Source organism: Manis javanica, chromosome 11, assembly GCF_040802235.1.
Source record: "Manis javanica isolate MJ-LG chromosome 11, MJ_LKY, whole genome shotgun sequence".
NCBI classification, from domain to species: Eukaryota; Metazoa; Chordata; class Mammalia; order Pholidota; family Manidae; genus Manis; species Manis javanica.
In genome coordinates, this window is record NC_133166.1 from 45,376,569 (window position 1) to 45,403,745 (window position 27,177).

At 36.4% G+C, this 27,177-nt stretch overlaps 1 protein-coding gene across 2 annotated transcripts in view; it reads left to right on the forward strand.

Annotated features, from left to right (window-relative positions):
• The window catches only part of LOC140844408 (anoctamin-3-like), a 141,252-nt gene that overhangs the window by 40,492 nt on the left and 73,583 nt on the right, over window positions 1–27,177 (forward strand). For both annotated transcript variants that reach the window (XM_073216335.1, XM_073216336.1), the window contains exons 2-3: window positions 18,524–18,718; window positions 19,831–19,902. In XM_073216335.1, coding sequence (XP_073072436.1) covers window positions 18,524–18,718; window positions 19,831–19,902 — 267 coding nt within the window. The remainder of the gene's footprint in view (window positions 1–18,523; window positions 18,719–19,830; window positions 19,903–27,177) is intronic.

Consider the following 27,177-nt stretch of genomic DNA (forward strand, 5'->3'; position numbering starts at 1 on the left):
TAAGGAATATGAGTAATAAATACAACCAAATAATATAGCTAATTCTGATAAAGCATATACTTCATGCCAGTCATTGTTCTAAATGCTTTACATATATTAACTATTGACAGTAGGTCCCCTTGTAATTTTGGAATCTGGAAATAGCATATAGGCAAGTAGTAGCTAAGTTTAGACATGAGATAAGTAAAAATCTAAGAGTACATAGAGAAGCCAACAAGAATCACACCTGTCAGCCCACAGAGCAGCTCTGCAATCATAAATACCAAGAACTCTGAATGGGCTACGTGGGGTAGGGCTTAAACAAGGTGAATTGAAGTCTTTTAAAGAGAACCTTCTAATGCATCCAAGTACTGAAGGCACAATTCCCTGTGTTCCTTGATTCCTTCTTTTCCATTTCTCCTGAAACCAATTGATCACTTAGTTCCTCAACTCTAATCCCAACATACGCCTCATCTTTGCAGTGCTCTGTGCTGTCTTCCTCCACTCTAAGCCAAGCCACCAAGATCAATGCAGCGGCCTACCACTCAGCCTTCCTGCTTATATTCTTACTCACTGCATCCCATCCTTCCTAAATTTAGTAACATTTAGAGTTGCTTTCATGTTTAACCAGTTTTGATACCTTTTTGCTGGGCCTAGTTCTCTGAACTTCTCTCTTTGATTTGACATTCCAGTCCTTCTGTGAAGAGCAACCTTGGCAAAACATTTATCTTGGCAATTCCACCTTGTCTGACTTTATTTTCTAAAGTTCTCTTTTACTTAGTTATTAAGCAAATATGCTTCATCCTATATTTTACTCGTGGAACACATTGTGTCCTCCCAATTCTCGTCTTCTTGAAGGAAAGAATTTATTCAGGAAACCAGATAGCAGGAAAAAGAAGCAAATTTATTGGGTTAAAACAAGAAGTACACCATTAAGATAAGAGACTAGGCTGTCTTGAAGCTAGAAGTAGCCCCCCTATTAGGGTTAGGTTGCCTTTTATTTTTTTCTTAAGATGGCAAGAAGTTCTGCCTTGTGTCGTATGTCATTTGATTGACGGGTTGATTGACAGCTCTAAGTTACATAACTTTTTTTCTCAGTCTGCAGACACTTTACCCATACAGCCCTAAAAAAACCCCACAGGGGGGTTAAAAATCACAATGCCAATTAGATTTAGATGTTATTTTAATGAGGTGAAGTTACTTTCAGACAAGGCCTTTTGACCTTGCACATACTTGTAATCAGGGAAGCCCCTGTGGTCCTGGGCCTCTTGACAATCTAGGTGTCCTTGACATTGGAGCTGAGAACTAAGGAGGGCTGAGGGTTTGGCTGGGGCAGAATCTTCTTTGGTGATGGGCTGGCCCTTACTCCTGCTTATGTCTAATTAACTGCCTGCTCTAACACTACATACCTTTTCTGAAATTGTTTAATGTATTTACAGTATATTTTTTTCTAACATGCCTAAATACTGTTTATCCTTCAAAACTTTCCTTACATGTTACTGATATTTTTTAAATTATATAACATTTGATACATGGAAGTTATAAGAAAATAATATTTAAGGTGTGACAGATATGTTCACGCTTTGACTCCGTGAGGCTGTGCATAAAGCCCATCTCCCTAATGGCCTCAGCTCCCTTTTTAAACTCCTTGACATACATCAATGATTCCATTTTATTTCACTTTTCACACTAGGTACTAATTATTTTCTTATTTTACAGATTAGGAAACTGAAACTAGAAGACAAAAATGAATTTTTTAACACCAAACCTTATAAGTGGTCTCATTATGAGCAGTTTTTGATGTCTACTGGTCATTTGAAGGCCCTGCTGATGACCTGTCTCCCACATTGAAAGAAGGCCAGCATCTACACAAGGAGGGGATTTAAGCATATATACACAAATATATATTTAACTGGGTATACAGATACACACACCTTTCTTTATAGCCTTCTTTATATATTCTGGACGTCAAGCCTTTATCGGATGTGTCATTTTCAAATATATTCTCCCATACTGTAGGGTTCCTTTTTGTTCTATTGATGGTGTCTTTCGCTGTACAGAAGCATTTCAGCTTAATGTAGTCCCACTTGCTCATTTTTGCTGTTGTTTTCCTTGCCCGGGGAGATATGTTCAAGAAGAGGTCACTCATGTTTATGTCTAAGAGGTTTTTGCCTATGTTTTTTTCCAAGAGTTTAATGGTTTCATGACTTACATTTAGGTCTTTGATCCATTTTGAGTTTACCTTTGTATATGGGGTTAGTTTATAGCCTTCTTTAATAAATTTTTCTGGTAGGATTCTTCCATGTGAATTTCAGCCAAATAGAGTAATGTTGGGCATTCTGCATGTATCATGTTATCACTTGAAAGAAATATTGGGGAACATTTTATACTTGAGGAAAGCTGAACTCAAGGCAAATGTAGAGTTGTTCTTGTCTTCAGAATGCAAAATTCAGTGCTTAGAGGTAAGGCCTGAAGAATTTCTTCCTGGGCAATGAATCCTCAGGACAACTTTGTTGGATATGTTAGATTATTTTATAAACTTTCCTATTCTGATTTCTATATCCACAGCAAAAAGGTCAAGCCAGACTCAGAGATATCAGCAACTACTCCAAATAGCTTTTTTTTTCCTAATAAAGAGAAAAGAATGCAGAAACAAAATTGTACAGCAAGGAATAAGAATATGAACTTAGACTGCCTGTACTTAGAAGTACTTTAAAGAATATGTCCTTGAAATCCCACCTTTACCACTTAGTCTGTGATCTTGGGCTAACTTAACCTCTTTGTACCTCAGTTTCCTCATGAATATAATGTGAATATTAAAAGCTTATAAGGATTTTGTAAGATTTAAAGGTGAGTAACTATAATTGGGTGAATAAATGAAAGACCCCAGGATATAACATAATTAGCACAGTTATGTTTTTTAATTATATTTATCCAACCTTAGCGAAGCCAACATCATTTTCAAATGAGTACTTTTTGCAAATTGACAGCTATAGATAACATTCTTTGGAGACCTTATGAACTTTGATTAAATTTGAAGACAATTGTTTGATTCCTATTAAAAAATTCTTACTTTATTGTCATGAATATGTATTATCACATGTTTGCTAATTTTGTCCAAAAGTTGAATATCTCAAGTTACATCTTATAGTGCTTTATCTTTCCATTATGTATATTGAAAAGTTATTCTTCTCAAATAAAAGACTGAGGAATATTGAAATTCTAATTATGCATGTACTCTGTAAAACTCTAGAATATAAAAGAGGTTTATAATAAACTTGATGTATTGAAACAATTAAAAGGCACAGTACACCTTTGCTGCCTAACACAAGATATATGTATATACTGAGCTGTCTTAGGAAGTTCAGAACGTGTGTAATAGTTTGAATTGTTAGGTAACACTTCCCCAAAGCTAAATAAGAAGAAGAAAAGAAAAAGAAGGCAACCAATAATTAATAAACCAATCACTGTTTCCTGCCTAAGCTGGTCTTGTCTTTTACTGTCTTGAAACTGTTAGAATCCATAGGATGTAGTTTTGTGGTGGGTAGAGAATAGTGTGTCAGGCTCTTGGGCTGTCATCAGGAGTGTCTTTAAAGCTCCTTTCAGTGAAGCTTTATAGAACTATGCACTTAAATTAGATTTCAATATATATTTTCTATTGGATGGATGTTAAGGTCTCAGTAATTCAAAAGAAGATGTTTTCATGGTGTGTACAGTGTGAGTCATAAATGGGAGAGAAGAGACACAGAGGGAGAAACACATTTAGAAGGTTATTAAAATAAGTAGGAATTGGCATTATGTTGTGTCAGAGAAGAAGAGAAAAACTGAAGTAATTGAAAGGATTATGTGACATGTAATTACTGTTTAAACTTTGAAATAGTTTAATTGTCTTGGTCTGGGCCCAAACCCTCATTCTTTTACTCAATAGCTGACTAAACTTGGATAATGACTCTCCCCCATCCTTAAAATAAGTAATGATACTTGGCTAAATGGATTATTGTGCCATTTAAAAGCATGTGGTAGTTCTTTATAAATTGTAAAATTGTGTAGATAAGATGAAGGAATCCAGTATCCTTATCTGTCTCTTATGAGTCATGAAAATATTCCTCAGAACTACACTGAAAGTACTTGAAACTTATTTTCTTTATTATGGTCTCCCTTCATTTATTTCCTTAGGGTTAATTCCTAGGAATAAAATCATTCATAAGGATAAATACCATTATACTTTTGCTGTGTTCTCCATATTATTTCCCACAGCAACTGGCTCAATTTCCAGGCTAGAGGTAGTATGCAATTTTATCAATTTTTCAGCTACCTCTGCAGACCTGGGTTTCAGTGTTTAAGAATACTTCTCTGATTTTGTGATTATCAGAGTCTTCAGTGCTCTTTTAATTTATAGGCTTTTGTTGAACAATTTTACAGTAATTTTAAAAATTATATGTGTTTACTCCTGTCCAAATACATTTCGGTTTTTTAACTAATACCTTGATCTTGGCATTCTTTATCCACATAAATTCATTTACACTTTGGAGGTTTATCTTGTGTCCTGGTTACAAACTTAATTGATTTAGGGGCTGAAAGATGAAGAACAGCATATAGATTAAGTTAAAGAATAAGCTGGGCCTTTTTGCAGGCTAAGTAGACTTTACAGTGGCATGACTCTTGTCCCATTTCCCTGTTCTGGGGAGGGGCAGAAGTCCTTGACTGACAATCTTTGGCCTTGGAGGCCTGATCTAATTGGTACAATGAAGATATGGGCTGTGCTCTGATGTTTTTCTTTATCTGGGTAATTGCTTTTCATTGGGGAATATCGGACATTCTAAGTCACTTCTGGCCTTTGAAACTTCAATTAATTAACTAATTATGTGAGTTATTTCTGGCTCTCTGGTTTTATCCATTAACTCTGAGTCCCTTTTACTGGGCTTTACTGGCTTTATTCTCTCTTCACTCTGCTTATGTCTGTCTTTCAGCCTAACAGAAGTAGTCACATAAGGCATCAATGAACATAAGCAATGCTCTCACTGTCTGGTGGCAGTCGGGCTTCTTCACTGATTAGGCAGGGTGCGTTCTGGAAAACTCAAGGGATGTTATTCATGCAGGTTATCATGGACTTGTGTCTGCTGGAGTTGTTGCATTCATCAGCCCTTGGAAGGAGACATGAGAGAGAGGATTATAAATAACCAAAGAGTCATTTAAAATTGAAGTGAACTAAGCAGGCAGGACTGGTTTCATGAATGTGACTTTAGAATTGAAAGATGACTAGAATTTGGGTAGGTGGTGGGGTAAGGGAGGGAAACAGACCATTCCAAGCAGATGGAAAAGTAAGGATGAAGTCAAAAGTTGAGAATATAGGGTATTTGTACATTCATCCAGCTCAGAATTTGTCCAGTACAGAGACTTTGTTACCTGGAAAAATCTCAAAATCTAGGGAGATAAAATTGTGCCCCCACTACTTTTTGCTCTCCTCCAGAGCCCAATTTTCCTTCTTCAGTCTACCAGTCTCTTTCTGTGAGGCCCAGAGAGCCCCTCTGTACTGACATCTTAAGAACTGTAGGTATCACTTGCCTCAGGGGCATTGCCTTCCAAAACAGGACCATGCAGAAGGATGGTGCTTTCAATGATAGAGCACCTTCACCAGAATAACCATTCTAAAACAATGCTGCCCTCCATTTAAGAGGCTACGGTTACCTCCCTTAAACACAGAAAGTCCAGAAAACAGAAACCCCACAGCATGACTTTCAGACCCCTCATGATCTGCACCATGCCATCAGGATCTCTCTACTCTCCTTGTGCTACTGTCACTTTTAACACCTGCCCTGTGTTCATCTCTCTGAGAAGCCTGTACTGCTGAGGGTGGCTGGAAGCCCAGACCTCACGTGAAAATGAAGCTCAATTCTCGGCTTCATTCTTTACCACAAGTTTTAATTTGAGCAAGTTTTTTCCTTTTGGAACTTTTGTCCTTTCTTTGCAAATGAGATAAAAGTGTTTAATGTTTCAGGATGATTGTTGTATTTAAATGAAATAAAAAGTGCTTAGGAGTTTTTCTAGAGATATCAAACTCTCAACATGATTAGTTGCTTTTTTTCTTATCCATTTTTGAGCGGAATCCTTTGCTTTTGTTGATTTTTGAGTGGTCTGAGCCCTCCCTTTTCCCCCTCTCCCCCAGCACTTTACCACAACATTTTTAATGGATATAACCTGATGCATTCTGTGCTGCTCTCACCACACTGAAAGTAAGATTTTCTCTTCCTCTTTCCTTTGTGTTTCTCCTCTTCACAGCATCAACTGCCTTCCTCAAATCTGAGATATTTTATATCAGATTCTGAACCGAACTTGTTCACATTTTGCACTCTGTAAAAGCTAAACTCATGATAAAACACAATATTTAGGAAGGCTTTAAAAATGCATATAATTCTGCTAACTACATATAGATTGAATAACTTAAATAAAGGTCATCCCTTTACCTTTATTATCTTTATCTATAACATTGACTCTGTGTTTCTAATCTGGGGAATTAAACCAACATTTGAGGAAACTTTAATATGCAGGTCATCAGGAGAAGAGCTTTCTGTTATTTCTGGTTATGAGCTTACAGTGGATTTCTGGGGCATTTTCATAATCATATCTTAAGGCTGAGAAAGCACACAACTAATCATGTAGGCCAACACAAACATAAGGCAGGCCCCATGTGTACAGGGCATGAATAAAATCATAGCATATGAAAGGAAGAGAGGTCATCCTGAACAGTACCCAAATGTTATTTATGTTTTGTTAATTAGAAATATAATATAGAACCATAATGCAAACTATTTTGAAATAAAAGTCATTTGTGACAAATTATAGCACATTTGTTCCGCATATCACTTTCTGATCCTTCACTGTAGGTACATACATTTCACAGTTTCCAACATGAACATAGTGCATCTATCATTTGCATATTGCTTATTATTCCATAATTTTTAAAATTTTATTGTACTTATACATTTGCCTTTTGTTAGGGAATATGCTAGACACTACAGGGGTTAAAAAGGCATCCATGGTGTGTGATCACAAGTCCGATCGTAGGCCCAAGTGAGTGAGTCACGACGGAGAAGAGCTGGAGGGCCCTAAGAAAAGACCTGGAGACAGCTTCTGGGACACCCGTGTTTATTGGGAACTACATATAGGGAGTCCAGGAGCTGACAGCTGGCGAGGTTGTGTACCATATCATGGACAGGGAAGGAATGCTAGAAGGAATCATTCTTGTGACACAAGAGCTCCGAGAAGTTAAACTTCAATGGAGGGGTCTACAGTCAAATAAAATGTGTCCACCGATAAGGTGGCCCTGGATATGGCCCGCTCCAGGTCATCAGTTGTCTAGTATACTGCCCAAAGGAGGGGCCTGTGTGGATATGTGTTATTCTGGGACAGATGTTTCAAGCAGGCAGTGCTTGTCCCCATGCATGGTAAATACAAATTGTACACATATATAAACACACATGTATAGTATGCATATATTAAACAAAGGGAATGGGGTTTCTGTTTGGTAAGGAGGAAATAGGGAATAATTTTTTCAATAGGTTATTAATATTATCTCTTTGCTACTATGACTCTGGAGGGAGGGGTAGGAAACACTGGGTCAAATACCTTTGAAACCAAAATCAGTCAAAGGGAGAAATAAAGTGGCGGAAACCCATTTGTTGTTAACAAGTGATTTTCCACTTCTGCTTTCCTGGGTGTCTCTTGCAACCTGGGTGCAGAAGAAGGGACTCCACCAACCTCTCCGGTCCAGATATGCCCTCACTTGCCCTTATAACTACCTGTTGATATAGAGATGGACTTCTCTCCACCCCTTGGAAACACCTATTGATACAGAGATGCATTAAAGCAAGGGGAGAGATTCTGGAAATACTGAAATGTTACCCACAGCTGCATTCATGGATATCATTTTTACTGTGAACACACATCAATAACACTTACACCCACAGCCCAAAAAGAGAAAATACCAAGTTGCCTCCATGAACTGTTTTCATTGAAAAGTCAAGAGTCTCTGGATAGTGTTGCTGTTCTTTTTAGAAAGCTCTTATATGTTTGTATGGCCAAAAATTTAGTCAGTAGCCTTACAATACCCATTATGTGATGGCACAGAAGGAACAGGACATCTGAAAAAAAAGCTCATTCCCAAAAGGGAGACCAGAAAATCAAAACCACAGTAGGCACTGGGACTTGACATATACCATGTACCTGCAGAAGGAAAAGTATAGATTCTTGGTCATGGAAGTGGAGTGAGTTCTGGGATCAGCCAATCAGGGGGCAGCCCCTGATTCTGTTTTCTAAAGTAATGTCCTCTGTTTATTGTCCTCCACTGTCTTGGTTCCCCCTTCTAAGAGAATTTCCCTTGTCATTCTCCTTCATGGCCTCATCTGATTTGTGCAATGAGGAGAAAGCCTATCTAGAAAAAGCATATAGTTAATAATCTACTTCTTCATATCTAAATTCAGGGATACTAGGATAATTGTAATAGCTGAACATTTAGAGGGTTTTGTGAAACAAATTTTAGGTTTCTTTAGCATTAGAATTTCATTCCAGTTAAGTATGCCACTGGTCATTTGTTTCCTGTCAATCCCATGTGTTAATAGCAACAGCCAGATGTTTTGTGATCTCACATAACATGAGACTTTCTCCTCTTAGCCACATTTTTCCGTATTTTGCCAACTTTCTTACTATATTTTCTGCTCCTCTGGCTCTTCTCCCACCAACTTTAGTGTGAAATGGGAAATTAAGTTTTCCAACCCTATGAGATTCCAAAGCATCCATTTTTGTTGTATGCCACAAGATATTTCCCTAGGAAAACTGTATTTTTACTCCCTCTGTGGTTTTTTGTTTTGTTTTATATTGTTTTTGATGAGCCAACTTTATCTAAATTTTGTCGTGGAAGACTACTAAAAAATCACAAATTGGTCCTCATATAGAAGTATTCCAATTCCTATTTTGAAAAAATCATTTTCTCTAATATTACACACTTGAGGAACAGATAAAATTAAGTAACTGCTTCACAAGTTCATAATGAGGGCTGATCTCTCTCAGGCCTGAAGTAATTGGGTCTTCAGTGCACTGTGCTCCACCTTGGAGTTTGGCACACTTGTTTTCTGTAAGAGACCAGATAGAAGATACTTTGGGTTTTGTGTGCCTTGTGGTCTTTGTTGCAACAACTCAATTCTGACATTATAGCAGGAAAGACCTGTAGTCAATTTGTAAGCAAACAGACAACTGTATATCAATAACCTTTACTTACAAAAATAAGTGGTAAGTCCAATTTAACCTTCAGAGCAAACTGACCTACTAACCCCTACCCTAACTCCTTTGCTCTTCCAATTCTACATTTTAGGGTCTGTTACTTCCAACTCCCTGGTGTTCCTATATACATTTTGATTTGACTATAACAGAAAACCTAATTCAAACAAGTTTAAACAATGAGTAATTTTTTTTATTTTCATATAACCAGCAATTCCAAATTAAGGCTATTTCAGGATTGTCTCATGCACCAATTTTCTAGCTCAGTGTTGTCAGCATGGATCCAGGTCATATATATCTGTCTGTCCTGCTATCTTTAGAGTCTTTTCTCATCCTCAGGCTAGTACCCCTCAAAATCACAAGATGACTGGAGAATATCTGCAGTTACACACAGATAGCATCCCACTATAAATAGAATGTTTTCCTTATGTCTTCTTTTCAGAGTAAGAATACTTTCCCTTGTATCCCCATTAACATACTTCCCCACACTGTTCTTTGACATAAACTGAGCCATGTGCTCATATGTAAGCAAATCAGTTACAAGAAATTATATTATCACCATTGGCTCAGACTTCTCAGAATTTACTCCAATTGAGGATAGAGTCACTTTTTTTAAATGGTGCCTGAGCAAAATCTGTGTTCTGATTACAATTGTTAGAAGTGGATTTTGGGGTAGAGCTAACCATGCAAAGAAACATATTTAAAGCTCTTTGTAAATTATTTCCTTTGAAATATATCATGAAAGAGGAATCAATCAAATGTCAGGCATATTCTTATCATTCATTCTTAACTTTTCCCCCCAAAGCTTGAAAGAATGCATGTGGAGAATAAGAATGGATTAATTATACAATTCTTCCAATATTGCTATTCAATTATTTTTTTAGTTTTATAATCCCTTATTATGGAAAATTCCAAATGTATAGAAAAAGCAGAGGGAATCCCCTACTGAATATTTATGTACATACACTTAACTTCAACTTTATCAAATCCTGTATGCAGTCTATATTCCTATTCACTTTCATCATTCACTGGATTACTTTTTCATCAAATGTCATATATCATGTTTTATTTAGTAAAGTGTTTAGCTCTAAAATTTAAAGAATTTTTAGAAAGCTAGACCAAAATATCATTTTCATACTTTAAAAAATAATCATTATTAAATATCATACTAATATCCAGCCCTTGTTTATATTTCAGAAAATGTTTCATAAATTGTTTTTTGTAGTTATTCAGCTCAGAATGTAAAAAGGTCCACACACTACAGTTTGATATGTTTCTCAGATCTTTTTTAATATATAGGTCCTTGTATTCTCATATTGTATTTTCCAATATATTTGATGGACAACTTAAATTTTTGTCTTACATATTTACCCAGAATCTAGATTTTGCTGGTTATATCCCCTCTGTGTTAACAAGTCCCTACCTAGCACCCCCTTAATCCCTGTAGTCTGTAAATTAGATTTAGAAACATGATCAGATTCACATTCAGTATTTGTCAAAAGTATCATAGTTGGTATTGTGTTTTTCCATTAGGAAGCACTTAATGCCTTTAATAATTTAATAATTTAATTTCTTGCTCTGGTTGCAGTAATAGTAACTGATGATCATTGTCTAGATTTATTGTATCTCATCAGATATTTCATCTGAAAGATGTAGAAATCAAGGCTCATACATATTCACAGAGGAAGTGTAGCAAAATTAATCAGCAAATCCTTTTGGCTCTAACTTCAGAATAGAGTTTGAATGGGACCTTATTACACCTGCTCCCTCACTACCACATTAATGCAACATCTGTTTTCTGTTTCCTGGGCTACTTCTGTAGCATCTTAATTATCCCTTCCAAGCCCTCCTTCCTCCAGTCTGTTTTCCACATAACAGGGCAAGCCTTTAAAACAACCATTACATCAAGTCCCTGTTTTTAACTTTCTAATGATTTCCCATCTCAGAATAAAAGGCAAACTTCTTATCAAGGTTTACAGGCATCTGCATTCTATGACTACTCGTTTTGTCTTCTACCTCATTTTCAGACAATCTTCTGTTCATTGTTCTGTAGCCAGGGAGGTTTGCTCTTCCTTGACCATTTCAAACACTTTCTAACGCAAGGGCTGCACTAATTTGGCATTTGGCCTGGGATGCTCTTATGCCAGATGTTTATATGCTTTATTCCCGACTTCATAAGAGTTTTGCTCATCCTTCACCTCTTTAGAATGAACTTTTGTGATTTTCCCATCTAAAATTGTACTGCCCATCATTCTTTGCTTTCATACCCAGCTTTTTTGTTTCTTTTCTGATCTTTCATACATAACTGACATTGCATGCTTTATTCAACAGTCTTTCCCCCTTGTATGTGAACAGCATGAAGGAAAGATTTTGTCTGTTGTTCATATTCTTCATGTAATAGGGCTAACACAGTACCTGTCACATAGTAGGTACTCAATAATGTAGATGTTTGAATAAAAAGGTTAATGAATGAATTAGAACAAGAAACTACATTGAGCAACTCCCAGTCTTCATCAGACATTGTCCAGGTGACACTATGTGATGAGTTTGGGCTTCTATTTTGTTAGACTCTGTATGGAAGAATGCTGAGTTTACCCATCTTATAAGGCCAGTTTAATGTACTTCCTAACCACTTTGGAAAACTTCTGCCAAGACAGTAAACCAAGACAAATTTACTCTTTCTGTGATTTGAAGAGAAACTACTGTCCTTACTAACTAAACCTTTCTCTATATTTGATTGTTTCAAGAAGTCTAAGTAATTAATGAACAAGTGTATTTCAAAGATTAGAATTACTGCATGCGAAGTTTCTAGAATAGCACCAATGATTGATAAAATCTGACTCTGCTAGTGGCTAGTAGCAAGAGCAATTGTTTTTGTTACCCAATTAAAACTTTTTTTGGTTTATTTTCCTTAAGACATTTCCAGTTTAGCAAGGGGCTGGTGGGAGGGTCATTTGTGTAAACCAGTAATTATACCAATAGAACCATTATCAATGCTGTGATGAAAAATGACATGGGAAATTGTAACTGATTTTACAGAAAATATCTCAAAAGATGAGATTCTGAAAGGAAAATCATACTGTCTCATGACTTGTACAGTAGAATTAAGTTTCATAATCTCATTTCTAATTCTTGGTAACTTTGCTATTAGCCAGATGCTAATTTGAATAATAAGCAATTACATGTGTGGGTTATCTTAGTCATTATATAGCAGTGTCTAATACAGTGTTTGACTCACAGTAGCCATTCAAAAAAAAATTAGCTTTTTTCTCCCCTCATTGCACTGTATAGTTTTTTTTTTACTTTTTCCATAGGAAAGAATAATCTACAAAGTGAAAAAAAGGAGAGCAAATAATTTAATTGAATAAGTACCATTTACTTTATATGGTATCACCTAATAACAACAAATTCCTAATGCTTGAGCTAATCCATATCTGGAATTCTCCTCTTATCGTATTTGGATAATGTCATAATATTGCCTCAGTCTTTTCTGAGCTTATCACAAATTCTATTCTTGAAGTTATTTTATTCAAGGTTCTATTAAGGAAAATAGAAAGGAGGTATGTCTTTTTTATTGATAAATACAAATGAGTGTGTGTGTTTATTTCTTAATTCTTTGTTTTTGAGATGCAATTACTTTTGCTGATGCAACCTAATAATTGAACATGATCAGAAACCATTAAGAAGACACTGGGTGTCAGGATGTTAATGGCCAAGTCTGTACATACTCCTTATAGGCTAACCTATTAGATAATAAAGGTAGTTCATGGCTGCTCTCTATACATATCATGCATTTGAGCTAATGGTCAAGACCAAATGATCAAAAGCAGATGATTTTGACACAGAGGTTTTGAAACAAGTCCTAGCATTGGTTAAAACTACTTGTGCAACCTTGAGCAAGTCATTTACCTTCTCTGCTTATCAATTTCTTTATGAATTCAAAGTACAAGTTACATTATATCAGCAATTTTCACATATAGGAGCATAATTATATATATTAAAAATTCAGATTATTGGACTTCCTCCTGAGAGAGGTAGTAGTCCTGGAGAAGGGCTGAGGAATCTGCATTGAAATATGGTCACACCCCACATGTGACCATAGACTTCACATTCACATTTCATAAGACTATCTAGAGTGTCCCTTCTAACTGTACAACTTCTGTAAGCTTTTGTTTTGTTTCAATTTTCTCCTGTTTATTTAAAAGTAGCATTTTTATTCTTATCTTTAATGGCATATTTACTAAGTGGTATCAAACATAGAATCCTACTAGCTACCATGTTTCATCACTCAGAGACATTGCTCATTGTCCACTGAAAGCAACTTTCAGCAAGGAATTTTTGTCGCAATTCCATAGGAGTTCCATTATATCTTTTTATAGAATTTCTCAGTACATCACAAAGTTCTCAGAAAACTTTAATTGGTGTAGTTAGCCTTTCAGCTGTTTAAGAGAGAAAAAGAAAGTCTTGGAGTCCATATGGACCTACTGATTACACTGACAAAAGAAGACTGAACACATGACCTATTGTTAACTTTCAGGTCCTATTATTTGCAGGAGATAAATCATTAAGCCAATGTAAAAATTCCAAAAATCAAGATTCTGTGTGTGTGTGTGTGTGTGTGTGTGTTTGTGTGTGCATGTGTGTTGGAGAGGGGTGTGTGTGGATTGGATAGGTTGGTGGGCGTGTGTGTCTGACATGATATATAATGCCAACATCCTGGATTATTCCATTCATACAAACTATGCTTACTCCTTCCCTTTAAGCTTGTGATCTACCATGAAGATGAATATGTTTGTTTTACAGAAATTAAGACTTGGTTTAGTTTTCTTATGTATCAGGAAATAGATTAACTCAATTCTTTTCATTAACCTGATTAATTTCCATATAATCATATATATGGATTAGAAAGAAATTTAGAGAATCCAAAGTCCAACATTGTGTATTGAGGAAAAACAAAACAAACATTTCTACAATTGAGTGTTCCAGTTTACTCTCTGAATGTATGATGAATTGATCTACCTCTGTGCCTTGTTAATTTGTTCTGCTGTTTTGTACATCCAGCTTCACCCTCTGAAAATCACATGCATTCTTCAAGACCCAACTCAAATGACACTTTTTTTTCTTAGTACCCCCACTTAGAACGGACATCAGCTCACTCTCTGCTTCTTTGCCATTAGACCACACTCTAGTGCTAACAAAATATTTCTTTATATTTAATATTAAATTAGTATTTTGAATCAAACCTCATGGCCTGTGAATTCTAACTTTCTAAACTTCTCTTGAATATGTCTACTTTTCTCTAGTCCCACAGCTAGCCGTAATTTAAAGTTACCATATGTTCTCCTGTGGATAACTGAAGCAGTCTATTAACTTGTCGTGACTTTTCTTATATCCTACTCACATCCATTCTCCACACTAAGACAAGTTAGACTCTGTCACTCTACACCTTAAAAGCTTGCAGTGGCCCCTACAAGGCCATGCCAGGCCATTAAAGAGCTGACCTCTGCCTTCTTTTGTAGACCCATCTCGGTTCCCTCCCGTATCTCTCTCACTTTCTACTCTATTTTCCAATAATACCAAACTTCTCAGTCACCTGAAATTCTGCAGGATATCAGTACTCTCTGGAAAGCCCTGCTCTCGCATTCTATATGGCTAACTCCTACCCACTCTTCAAGTACAGATCAGAAATCACTTCTTCTGGAAGGCCGTCCCTGCTCCCCCATTCCCACTCCAGATTTGGGTAAGATGCCCACCTCTGTGCTGCAGTGGCTTTGGGCACTTTCCCTGCCACAACACTTTTCACACTTGAGTAAGTGTAGGTAGTGACACACTTCCAGGCGCTCCTTTACATAACTTGTCATTTATCCATAGAGCTGACACTATATATGGTGCATAGGTCAACAAACATGAAAGTACTGAAATGAAATGTACTAGGTTCATGTTTTTCTTGGAAAATAAAGGAAAAGAGATGTTTTGAGGATGGAAAGCCTTGAAGAATACACATAAAATTGTTTATCCACCTTCAGTATATAACACTGGGTCTTGACTCCCCATATCGACCCTGTGTATTCTAATGATCTAGCATTGAGGGGCAACAGTTCACATGAATTATGCCAGCACAGTAAGTTTACTATATATGTATATTGTAATTGAAATTAAGTACTGTGTATGTAATGTAATCACATGACAGCTCTCATTTTCATCAAACTGAAAACTACTATGACAGCAATGAATGTCATCTATTTTTCCCACAGTAGATTATTCCCATCTAATTTTCTTGTTTTTGTTTGTGCCTTGACAGGGATATTAAATTATATATGGGCTAGGAGGGCAATTTAAGTGATGGATTGTCCTTTTGCTTCTAGCAAAATGGCACAGGAAAGGATTCTGTGATACCCTTGAAGACAAGGCAAAGATATTGCTGATTGTTAATGTGGTTGTTAATTAAATGACTATCTCAGCCATAGTAATTTTTTTCTACATGGTTGTGCACCTCCTGATCCATAGTTCTTTTTCTCCACCCTGCCTCATTCAATATTTTTGTGAATTTGAAAAATATAGTTGTAAAGAAAAAAATGCTTTAGAAATTTCTAAATGTAAATAAAGCTTAAAGGGATAGTATTCCTTATTCAAGGATCCCTCAATATTCACTGAATATATACACATACAGTATTTATTGAGTATATTTATTGAGAGTCTATTATGTGCCAGGAACTGTTTTAGCCTTAGTGGTAATCTCACAATGTAGCTGTGAACAAGCTGTATTTCCTGCTTTGGAGGTCCTTACTGTATATCAGCTATGCAGACAAGAATCAAATGATTACTGGGAGACTTATTTAAATGCAATGAAGATGCCCATATATGATGCCTGTATGTGATGAGAACATAAGCAGGGAAACTTCATTAATTGAGGTGGGATCAGAAAATATGTCCAAAGTAGCTGGAGTTAATGTCCTTCCGTTGTAATATCAAGAGCTGGTGAAATGGCCAGAATATAACACAGTGGAATTGGACACAGGTTAAGAGTTGATCCTGAACTAAATCCCAAATCATCATCTTAAAGAAATTGAAGGAGATGGTACGGTTTGTCTATATTCCAAAAACCAGTTGCAGAAACAAACTCTGTAGAGAAGAAAGGATTTAAATGGGAAGTGATAGATGTGTGCAAGTATTTGAAGAATACTTAAGGATCGAGCAGCTTAGTGAAAGTTATCATCTACCAAGATATGCTGAAATGGGGAAGTGTGACAGCCATTTTTGTGAAAAACACCACCGTATAGGTGCTAAATTCTTAGGAGATTACATAGCTGGCCTTATTCCCTTGTTTTCGCAGATGGGGCTATAAAAGTCTGTTTTATAGACTTGCTGAAGAAGCTAAGATTATTGAAAGAGCTCAGAGTCATAACCAAATATTCATTCCCCAACTACTTTCTGAATACCACCTATGTGCCCGGTGTTGGCAGTGGGTAACAGAGATACAGAGAAGGTATGACCTAACCTCACCTTTAAGGAGTACCTGGTGTCATAGGTGTCAGCTGACTCAGATACAACTATCCTTTCCTGAAACAAGTATTTTTTGAAGCATCATCATAAGGCAAGCACTGTGTTAGACACGAGATAATGCAGGATATAAAGCAGAACAAAAAAATCAGTGTCATCGTGGGCTTGCATTCTAGTGAGGTCTACAGACATACGCAAACTATGTAAGTAACATAGGTAGTGTGGTTGAGAGTAACGTGATACTCAGAAAATGAGTGAGAGAAGTGACTTAGAAGCTAAATCTTTCACACACAGTGGGAAATAACCTGGATGTTAAAAATGAAAATGACAGCAACAAGGGAGAGTAGAGGGATAGTCAAATGATGGTAATTGAAAGCTATTTTGGATTTTATTTGTCTGCCTGTTTATTTTTACAGAGGACAGATGAAGAATGGGGAGATATAGGTCAAAGGATAGAGACTTTAAGAAGGGCTTAATGTACAGCCTGGTGGCTATAGTTAATAACACAGTGCTGTATACTTGAAAGTTGCTAAGAGTCGATCTTAACCTTCTCTCCACGCACAAAAAAGAGTTAACTCTGTGAGGTGATAGATGTGTTAGCTATCTTGATCTTGGTAATCATCCCACAATGTGTGTGTGTGTGTGTGTGTGTGATCACTTTGTAGACTTAAAAGATATATAACTATATGTGTCAATTATGCCTCAGGGAAGCCGGGAGAAGAGAAAGCATGCATTGAAAGAGGCCATTCGGAGCTAGGAGGCTCTTACTCCACCTCAAGTCAGGTTGATGGGAAGTCTGAGGCTGTGTGAAAGAAAAGAGCTGCCCTTGGAGATGGCTGCATGGAAAGTAGTGACATTGGTAGGGAATGCAGAGCAGTACCAGGTTTGGGGAAGATTATGGAGGGGATGGATCATCCATAGAAAAAGCTTGGGATGAAATTGAATGGGTTTTCTGATGTTTGACTTGAGTCCCCAGGGACACAGAGACACAGTGTGGGTAAGAGATGCTGTCAGAAATGGCAGTGTCACAGATGTTTCGAGATTAGAGTTCCAGGGATGAGAAATGACCTAACATTGACATATCAGGGATGCCAGTGCATAGGCACAAGGGAGCAGGGCCATTCTTGTCTGGAGCACAGTTACTGGGGCTTTGCTTGTGCAGGCAGAGTACTGTCGAGGGGCATTCTCTCTTCCGGCAGATCAGCCTTCTCTGCATGAAGAGAGGGACTGTTACCTTGAGCTCAGTAATGCTCCTTCTTGACTGACCCCTTGCTGCTGGCCAGGTTTGGTACTAATTGCTGTCTTTTTCCAGCTCTTGGTCACTGTTAGTGCATTATGCATGTGTTCAAGTCAGGATAGAACGCAGAAAGAAGGGCTGTGTTTAGTAAATGTCGTTTGAATGTTTATGTATTAGGTTTTATTTGTTTTGCTGCTTGAAAACCTAAATAATTAGATTTATCCAAACACAATCAGAATCATTATTCTCATTATGCTCAACTCCTCAAGTGAACTTACACATCAGTTTCTCTTGCATAGAACCTTTAAAAAATGGTGAAAGTTCAAGCTGGAAGAGGAGCTGTTTATTTCTCAGAAATATTTGACAAAAGTTTCACATACTTTCCCTGACCAAAATAAAATCAAATTTGTTCTAATCTCTTGGTGTTGCTTTTCAAGAGTACTTTCCTGAAAACAGCCATCACAGGATTAAAGTTATTTATTGACTTCTGCTGATTATTTCTTATTGCTAAAACAGACCATTTTGGAATTGCAGGTATGAATATGAGCAAGAGTGAGATAGCAAAAGAAACGTCATTAAAACCATCCCGGAGATCCCTGCCTTGCCTTACCCAGAGCTATGCTTACTCAAAGAGCTTGAGCCAATCTACCTCACTCTTCCAGTCAACTGCGAGTGAATCACAGGCTCCCACTACTGTTACCTCAACGTCCGCTGACAAAGCAGAGCAAGGTGAGCAGCTCTTCCTGTTTTCTTATTCAGCTTACAAAGAGGAAGAATTTTCAAACCTTCTCTCCCTTCCTCTCTTCCTTCCTCCCTGCCTGCATGCCTCCCTTCCTTTCTTTCTGCTTTCTTTCCTTCCTCCCTCTCTTCCCTCCTTTCTTGGTCCATTTTACTAGTATTTATAGAGCTCATTAGGAAGAAGGCAGGCATAGGGAGAAGAACAGGACACTGTGCCAATCAGACAAAAGACCATTTGTTAGCCAGATGTGTTTCCATTCTTCCTTGCCCAGAAGATAGCCAACCGCATGGGAACCTGGACCTAATATTTGCTGTGTGCAGGAGGAGACAGACCAGCTTCCTGAATCACTGGCTCATTGCCATTTCTCTTGGAACTTATAACCAGTAATTGAGCAGGATATGTCAACAATAATAAACTTATTTTTCTAGAAATAAAGACCAAAGACTTTAAATAGTACTGATAAAGCAGTGAAGATTTGATTGTACAATGATCTGGTTAGTCAAGTGCTGACAACCAAATGTTGGTATGGAAGCCTTAGATGACACAAGGGCTGAAATATAGGGAAGTGCCAGCTAGATGTGACATTAAGGAGTCTTTGTAACTGCCCTTAGTCTTCTACACACATCTGCTCATTTGAGACACACTATTATGCCTTAAGGAAATTTCTTTCTTCAAGAGTCAGGAGTAAAAAATCTGCTCAGTGGATGGGGTGTGTTTTGTATTCTCATTCCCCTTTTTAAAAGCTTTTGTCTTATGAGGATGCATTCTCTTAGGATTCCTCAGGGCTGCTGCTTCCTCTGGATAACTTGAAAATACCAAGATTCTCTTTTCAATAATAGCACTACCGGTTATAAACAGCTAACATCCATGGCCAAGAAGGAACATGGCTAATTGTTCAAGAGGATGAAGATATTAAAATATGATATAGATGTATCTTTCTCTTATTGAGTGAAATTTTAAATAACTAATTTCAACTCATTAACTTAAAAAAATTTATTCATACTTGGCCATCATGTTTGGCCATCAGTCACCATGGTCATTTTTTCTAATTGCTGTTATGTTTTTATTTCCTAAAACTATGAAATGTCTTCTTTACTTGCAGTTAACACAGAGGAGGATAATAAAGACTCAGTGCTCAAATGTTCTTTTGCTGATCTCAGTGATTTTTGTTTGGGTGAGTCGATACTGAGTATTTCTTTCCTTCTTTTCCCCTCCCCAATGGTAAGCTGTCTTCTTCAAATCTAGAACATTATGCTTTTAAGAAAAAAATTATATTTGACCTTTATCACTTATGGGTGAGTATAATATTCTAAGGTTAAAAAAATGACTAAAGTATTTCACATACAGTTTGTAATTTAAATAATATAGATGTGTAGTGAACAATAATCCCATAACTGAAAAAAAATTAACAATTTCTGCTGTTACTCTTTTGGAAATATCTTTTAATTATCTATGGAAAAATTAAGTTTTACCATTATTTCCAGATTTATAAAATTTCAACATTTTCTGTTGTTTCCTTGTTATGCTAGATGAACATTTAGCTCGTTTAAATAGCCTATTCATAGTTGTATTGCCATTTAAAATTTTAAAACTCTCTGCTGATCAAATGTGTAACTTTAAATAATATATATTTATACTTTTATACCGTGTTCTATCACTTGGCAAATATATTACAGCTATGAAAATAATGGTTTTGGGCAGATTCACTTTGTTTTTCTATAGTTCCAAATTTTTATGACCTCTCTGCCACACTTTGAATATTCCTAGAGTCAGTGTCAAATTGATTCCCCTTTCCAACCCTCCAGCAAATAGAAAAAATTATGCCTCATTAAACTTACTTCATTGTTTATACCACAGTTTTTTGTTAATTTCCCTAGATTATCTGATATTTTTTCTTCTTAGAAGAAAATATCCCTTCTTCTAACTATCCCCATTATGTAAGATTTTTGTTTTTATACCTTTCATTTCACTCTTCTTTAAGAAATTTCTTGGCGTTAACTGACTTTTCATTGGATTAATTCCGGTTTCTAATGTCTCCCATTGTCTTGCCTGAGAGTTTCAGCTCTGGACAATTTCATTCTTGGTTTGGTGAGATCAAAAAATGACAATGGAATGTTCTTGAGGTGAAAGGGTTTATTCCCAACTTTTTTCCCATGGTGGCAGGTCAAGTGCTAGAACCCCATTTGCCTCAGAGCAGGTCTGTGTGCAGCAAGCTGGTCTCTGCCTCTGGGCCCCTCTGCCCCCGCAGCCGTCTCAGTCTCTGTCCTTGATGCTGCCACCACTCCAGCCTCTGCTTTCCTGCAACCGTGCAACCCAGAGCACTGGACATAGGTCTTTATATAGAGACAATAATGATGCATTGCCCACAGGTGTGTAGTGAGCAAGCCTACTAGGGTCAGGTGGCCATAGGAACTTTAATTTCTCTACACCCTTATTCCTCCTTTTTTTTATATTTCATTCACTTTTTTTCAGAGTGTATATTTAAGTAACTACCTCTGAATATTGATGTGAGGTGCAAACCTTCTGAGTTATTGTATATCTGAAGGACTTCAATTGGCTTTTACATTTGGCTGTTTTTGCTTGGTTATGAAATTCTAGATTAAGAAGAATTTTCTTCAAAATTTGGACACTGATTCACTGCCTTCTAGTATCTAGAAACCCATTGCTGTCTGATTTTCATTCTTTTCTAATTGACTTTTTTTAACTTTTTATCTTTTTAACTTTTGTGCTATAAGATTTCCCAACATTGTGTTTCATGGTGTGTGAGATTACACACGAGTTTGGTTTAATTCATTCCGCTTGAGATCATTGGACCTTTTAGTTCATTACATCACATGTCTTCTTTCTACCTCTGTATAAAAATACTTATGTATTTTTGTTTTCTTCTTTTTTTTTTCTGGAAATTCAATTAAAAGTTAGACATTTTCTTGCATCTCATGATTTTGATTTCTGCCTTGGTTCGAGAATTTCCAAATGTCATTTTGTTTGTATGTGTGTTGGGGGCATGCAATCATATATGTGTTTAGAATTTAATTTCCAAGAATCTTTTTTTGTTTCAGATCGTAACATTTTCAGAGCATCCTATCTTACTTTATGACTACCATATCTCTAATCTCTCTAATAACACATGTGATTGTCTTAAATTTTCCTAGGCTCTTTAAATATTAGTCTGTCCCAAGGATCAGTTTTTCTGCCTTTTTAAATTAGTCATTCTTTTATAGGTTGTAGAATTTCCTAAAATATTTGGTGATGTTTGGTCATCTGTTTACATTTAAAAACAAAAGAACAGGAAGGCTGAGTCAGACCTCTGGGTACATAGAAAGTGTTGGGAATGGAAAGACTTCACTATAGAGTAAATGGCTAAGGAGCCATTACTTAGATGACTCACCCAATGTCAGGTCAGCTCGAAGACTGTACTCTGAGGTGCCAATCCCCACATTACTGCTCTCAAATTCTGGATTTCTTTAGAGAAAGGGGTTGTGTTTTCATGTTCTATTGTCAGGCCTTCAGTTTTCCTGTTTTCACCCCTGATTCTGCCTCTATTTATCTGCCATATATGAGTCCAGACATCTCTAGGATTTGGCTAAGGAGATCCACTCTTTCTTCCCACTTTTGCACAAATTGTAGGCTAAACTACTACATCAGTTAACACTCTTCCTTCAGAATTTTAGAAAACTCTTTGAAGGTTTTTGCTCTTTGGAAGTTGTTTTATTACTATGCTAATAAAGTATACAGAGCAAAGGACAACAAACAAAGTACCGCTAAGCTCATTCAGGCATCTTGAACTCTGCATCTTTACTCTCTCAACAAGTTGATGATAAATGGCTCTTTGATGAGATATTTTATTGTATGGACCAAAGAAGGAAACCTGTAGAGCATATATTTTTAGGGACTCAGTAGAGAATTTTACATCTAAAAACCTATCCCAAGAAAAATAAAATCAGAAAAAAAACACTTTTTTCTCACAGCTTTCTTCATAATGATTGTCAGACTTAGGAATGAAAGCAAATCAAATAATCTAGTAATGAGGGGTAGTTAAACTGTAAAACATCTACATACTATAATATCACATAGCCATTTATAAATTGCATTATTGAGGATTTAGTGTCATATTGCTAAGTGGGAAAAAATAGCTTAAATATAAATGTAGATATCCTCTCATTTTAGTTAAAAATGTATTGGAAAAGAGTTAGACATATACCAATATGCTAGTTTCTCTATGTGGTGAGATTATTTATGGCTGTAATATTTATTCTCATTGTCTTTACTCTCTTTTGCCCTACCTCTAAACAACATATGCAGATGTTATATAATATATAAAAAAAATAGTCACATCAGAATTTTTTGGTAAGTAGGGAGTTCACTCATATATCAGTACAAATAGCACACAATTCTATAGATAATTTTTGAAACTGAAATTTGAAACTGGATGATAGTATTTGGAGAAACAGTGATCCTGAAAGATCCTAAACCGCCCCTCCTTTACTAGGCATTATAGTTTTTATTTATTTTTCCTATAACAGAGATGACTTTACTCAACCTCCTCTTTTGTCTTTTTGTGTTATGTCATATGATTTATGTCAGTTGAGCAAGATTTACCTTCAAATCTGTAGTTTGCTGGACTTGCCTATGAATGCCTTTGAACTGGGGCTTTTCCTCTGTAGAAATAGAATAGAAACAAAATAAAGCGAGAATTTATCAAAAAGTAATACTAATCTGTTCTAATACTTATTTTACAACCTCAGAGTGAATTTTTTTAAACCTGCAGAAGTTAAGCCCTCAGTTTTCAATAATAAATGCGTTAGTGGCCTGGCTGCATTGCCAGTGTCTTGGGTTCTCAATTCTGGCTATGCATGCAAGTCACCAGGAGCTTTTAAAACTCCCTGGGTTCTAACTCCAGAGAATCAGTTTTAATTAGTCTGAGGAATGAAATTGAGATCCATAATTTTAACTATTCCCCAGGTAAATATTGAATGCAGACAGAATTAAGAATCTCTAGCCTAAAATTTATGTCTTGATTTCTCTCTGAGGATTGTGGGGAAAATGGAAGTTCCTATGGCCAGGACCCTGAACTACTTGATAATGTGATTGGCCCACTGCAAGGCTACTGCTTCCACACCCTTTGGCAATGAGCTATTATTGACTGAGTCACTGTATAAGGAGCCTGCCCAGTGCTCTGGGTGGAGACAGAGATGGAGGTGGATTATGGACCTGCAGACTGCTGGATGCAGATGTGATTCTAGTGCTCAACCTACCACTGTGAAAATAAAGCCGGGTATAAACCCTTTTACCCCAAGGCCCATTTCGTTGTCATCTCTTGGTCTCACGGAATCCATAGTGAACCTGCCTGGGAATGAAACCCTCAGATGAGATGAGATATTAAGGTACTTTTTCATAATTTTTTAAACCATGAGCTGTGTTATTTATAATAGCACTCTGACTGAAAATTAGTCATGTTTCTTATAATATTCATTTTTGTGTGTGGCATATAAACAGTGCTGGCTTATTAAGTTTCCTAATTAAAGGAAGATAGCCACCAGCTGATTCATTTCATTTACAACAGCAAAAAGAACATTTAATCAGAACAAATACACTCAATTTGAGTACAAAGGTCTTTCCATAGTAATTAATTCTGAAAGAGGTTACTATTGTTAGTTATTTTCTGATAAGTAGAAAAAAGACAAGAACAAAAACCTTTTCTAAAATCCATATAGTTTGCAGAGAACCTTTCACTAATAATTCTCCCAAATTAGTACTTGTTAATAGCATAGCAATCACTCTACTCATGCAAACCTTTCTATTCGATTCCATGTATCTTATTTTTGACAGCTTTCCATCCTAAATATTAACATTTTCTCTAAATGCTTAATATAATTGGATACCCTAAATTCCACATTTCTTTTCTCATCATTCTTGTGTGTCTCAATCATTTGACACACTTGACTTAAATTTATATCTTTACAGGTACTGAGTATTTTAGCACCCCCAGCATCAGTCCATCATTCTTTCCATTAGGGAACCATCACAACTTCTGGTGGTTTAAACATGTACACATGAGATATTCACCTTTATAATGAAGGTGAGAATGAAGCTGTAGCTGACTGTAGTATCACCGAGCATTCCAGGAATCCATCTGTTTAGGAAATACTTTCTTAAAGTCAGCTGCATAATTATAATATGCATGCTTTTATAATCTTTGAGAAGAGGTCAAACAAAATCACAGGAAATATACCAGGAGTATAATTAAATAAAGCACAAATAAGAAGTATTTTAGTTTTGCATGCTCTTTTAAACCAGAGAAGTTACACTCTCTAATTTTGCTTTTAAAATGTAGACTACCAGGTTCTGGCATTGGGTTGGTTAATGCATGGGAACTTCCAAATACCAACAACTCTGATACGGTTTTTGTAATGTGACTGATGTATCTAATTAATGGATTTTCCTTTTTACTGTGAATTATTTTGAACTGCCCCATGGGAATATAATGCTGTGGCAGGGTTAACTGCATGTAGTCTGTCTTTCATTGAGGATCGATGTTTTTCATTATTCTAAATGAGAGCTATGGAGGATGTTCATTGATTTAGAGCTGGAAATTTACGCTAAAGTTGCCTAACAGGATTTGTAGTATATTAAGAATGAAATGCTGTTTTTCCTATCAGACATTGGTCAAATATCATTCCTGTATCTACTAGGTGTGTGACTGTGGCATATTACCAACTTCTCTGAGCCTCAGTGATCTCATTTGTAAATTGGGATTAATAATCTATGCTTTGCAGGTTTTTTAATTAAATGAAGTGGCATAACTCCATCACAGCTTCTAGCACATTGTCACAGAGGTTCAACAAATATTTGTTCATTGCTTTATTGCATCACTAAGCTTATCTTTCACACCAAAGTATGTTCGGCTCAGAGATATCTTCACTAAGTAGCTGTTTCTATATCACCAAAATGTGATTCTTAGGTCGGAGTGGAATAACAATAATTTGCTGAACTCTTATTGCACAACTCTCTACCTGAATTATCTCATTAATTCTTATAACAATCCTTTGTATTAGGAACCATTATCAGCATCTTTTTACAGATGAGGAACTTGATTTGCCAAGACATAAAATAACTTGCCAAATACCAACTAGCTAAGCCAATGGAGAACTGAGATTCTAACTCAGGAAGTCTTAATCCCTCACCTTCTCTCTTAATCACCACAACTGGAACAGAGACCTTTTAATGGGAAAAGTAATTAGTGTTATCCATAGAACACTAGCTCTGCAGGATAAAAATAAGTATCGGTCTGGGAGCAGCAATGGATGGGGGATAACAGTGCATGGTAAAACACATTTGGGAGATGATTAAAGAAAGCTAATCAGGTTGAGAGGTATGCATTCTGTTTGGTTTTCTCCTTTCATTCTTTTTATTGCCACCTTTGAGCCTTTAATTATACTTTTCATAGATGAGCTCAGGGGATCCATTCAACACAGACACCTCCCCAGACACATATACCACGCACACACACACACACACACAATCATTCTGGAACGTGCTGATCAATGTAGCAATGATTTGAAGTCCAGGTGTGGCAATAATCTTGTCCATCAATCCTGGGAGCTCTACTACCATCATTCACCATTTTTCTTGTTAGTATGCTGGAAAATGACACGGTAGACACATTCATATTAACAAGTAACCAATGCTTGATTATGTCTATGCCTGTGCTGCAGTAAAATCAGTGAACTTTTAATTGAAATAAACAGGACTTGTTAATACCAACATAATTTGAGTCCAACTAACCAAAATATACATCTATCTAATCTCGTGAAGTCAACATTTTGCCAATGTTATGAAACTCCTTCAGGAAGTGGTTTATATTAGATCATTAAGGCATTTTGTTAGCTTTCCATGAAATTAATAGTTTAACTTAGTGGAATGCCTTATTTCTTAAAACAGTTTTGGTCAAATGAGTGCATGGTAATTTTGGTTTCTTTTTGTAATACTGCATAACTTTCACTAATTTTCATTTTTCCAATAGTGTTTCATGTTAAGTTGGCATAAAAAATAATTTTCTACTAATGCTACCAATTTATTTGAGGATTACAGAAATAAGACAATTGTATTGAAAGGACATATTATTTTCTAGTTGTGACAGCCTCACAGTCACTGTAAATCTTTTCAGTTGTTTATTAAACACTTTAAATAAGTCCTCTTGGCTCATTTTAAAAATTATATTCAGAATCTGAATCTCAGAATCCGACTTTCTCCTACAAGTGCCGTATTCAGTGCTACCCCCTGGGCCAATCTGCTGCCATTTCCAGGCAGACCAGAGCAACATCTTCCTGACTGGCCTCTGTTCCAACTCTTGTCTCCTTTGAGTCTATGTCCTGCGCAGCAGCTTCAGGAGGCTTTAATAAAAGGAAAATTAAATCTCATCATTTTTCTGCTCAGATCTCTCCAGGTT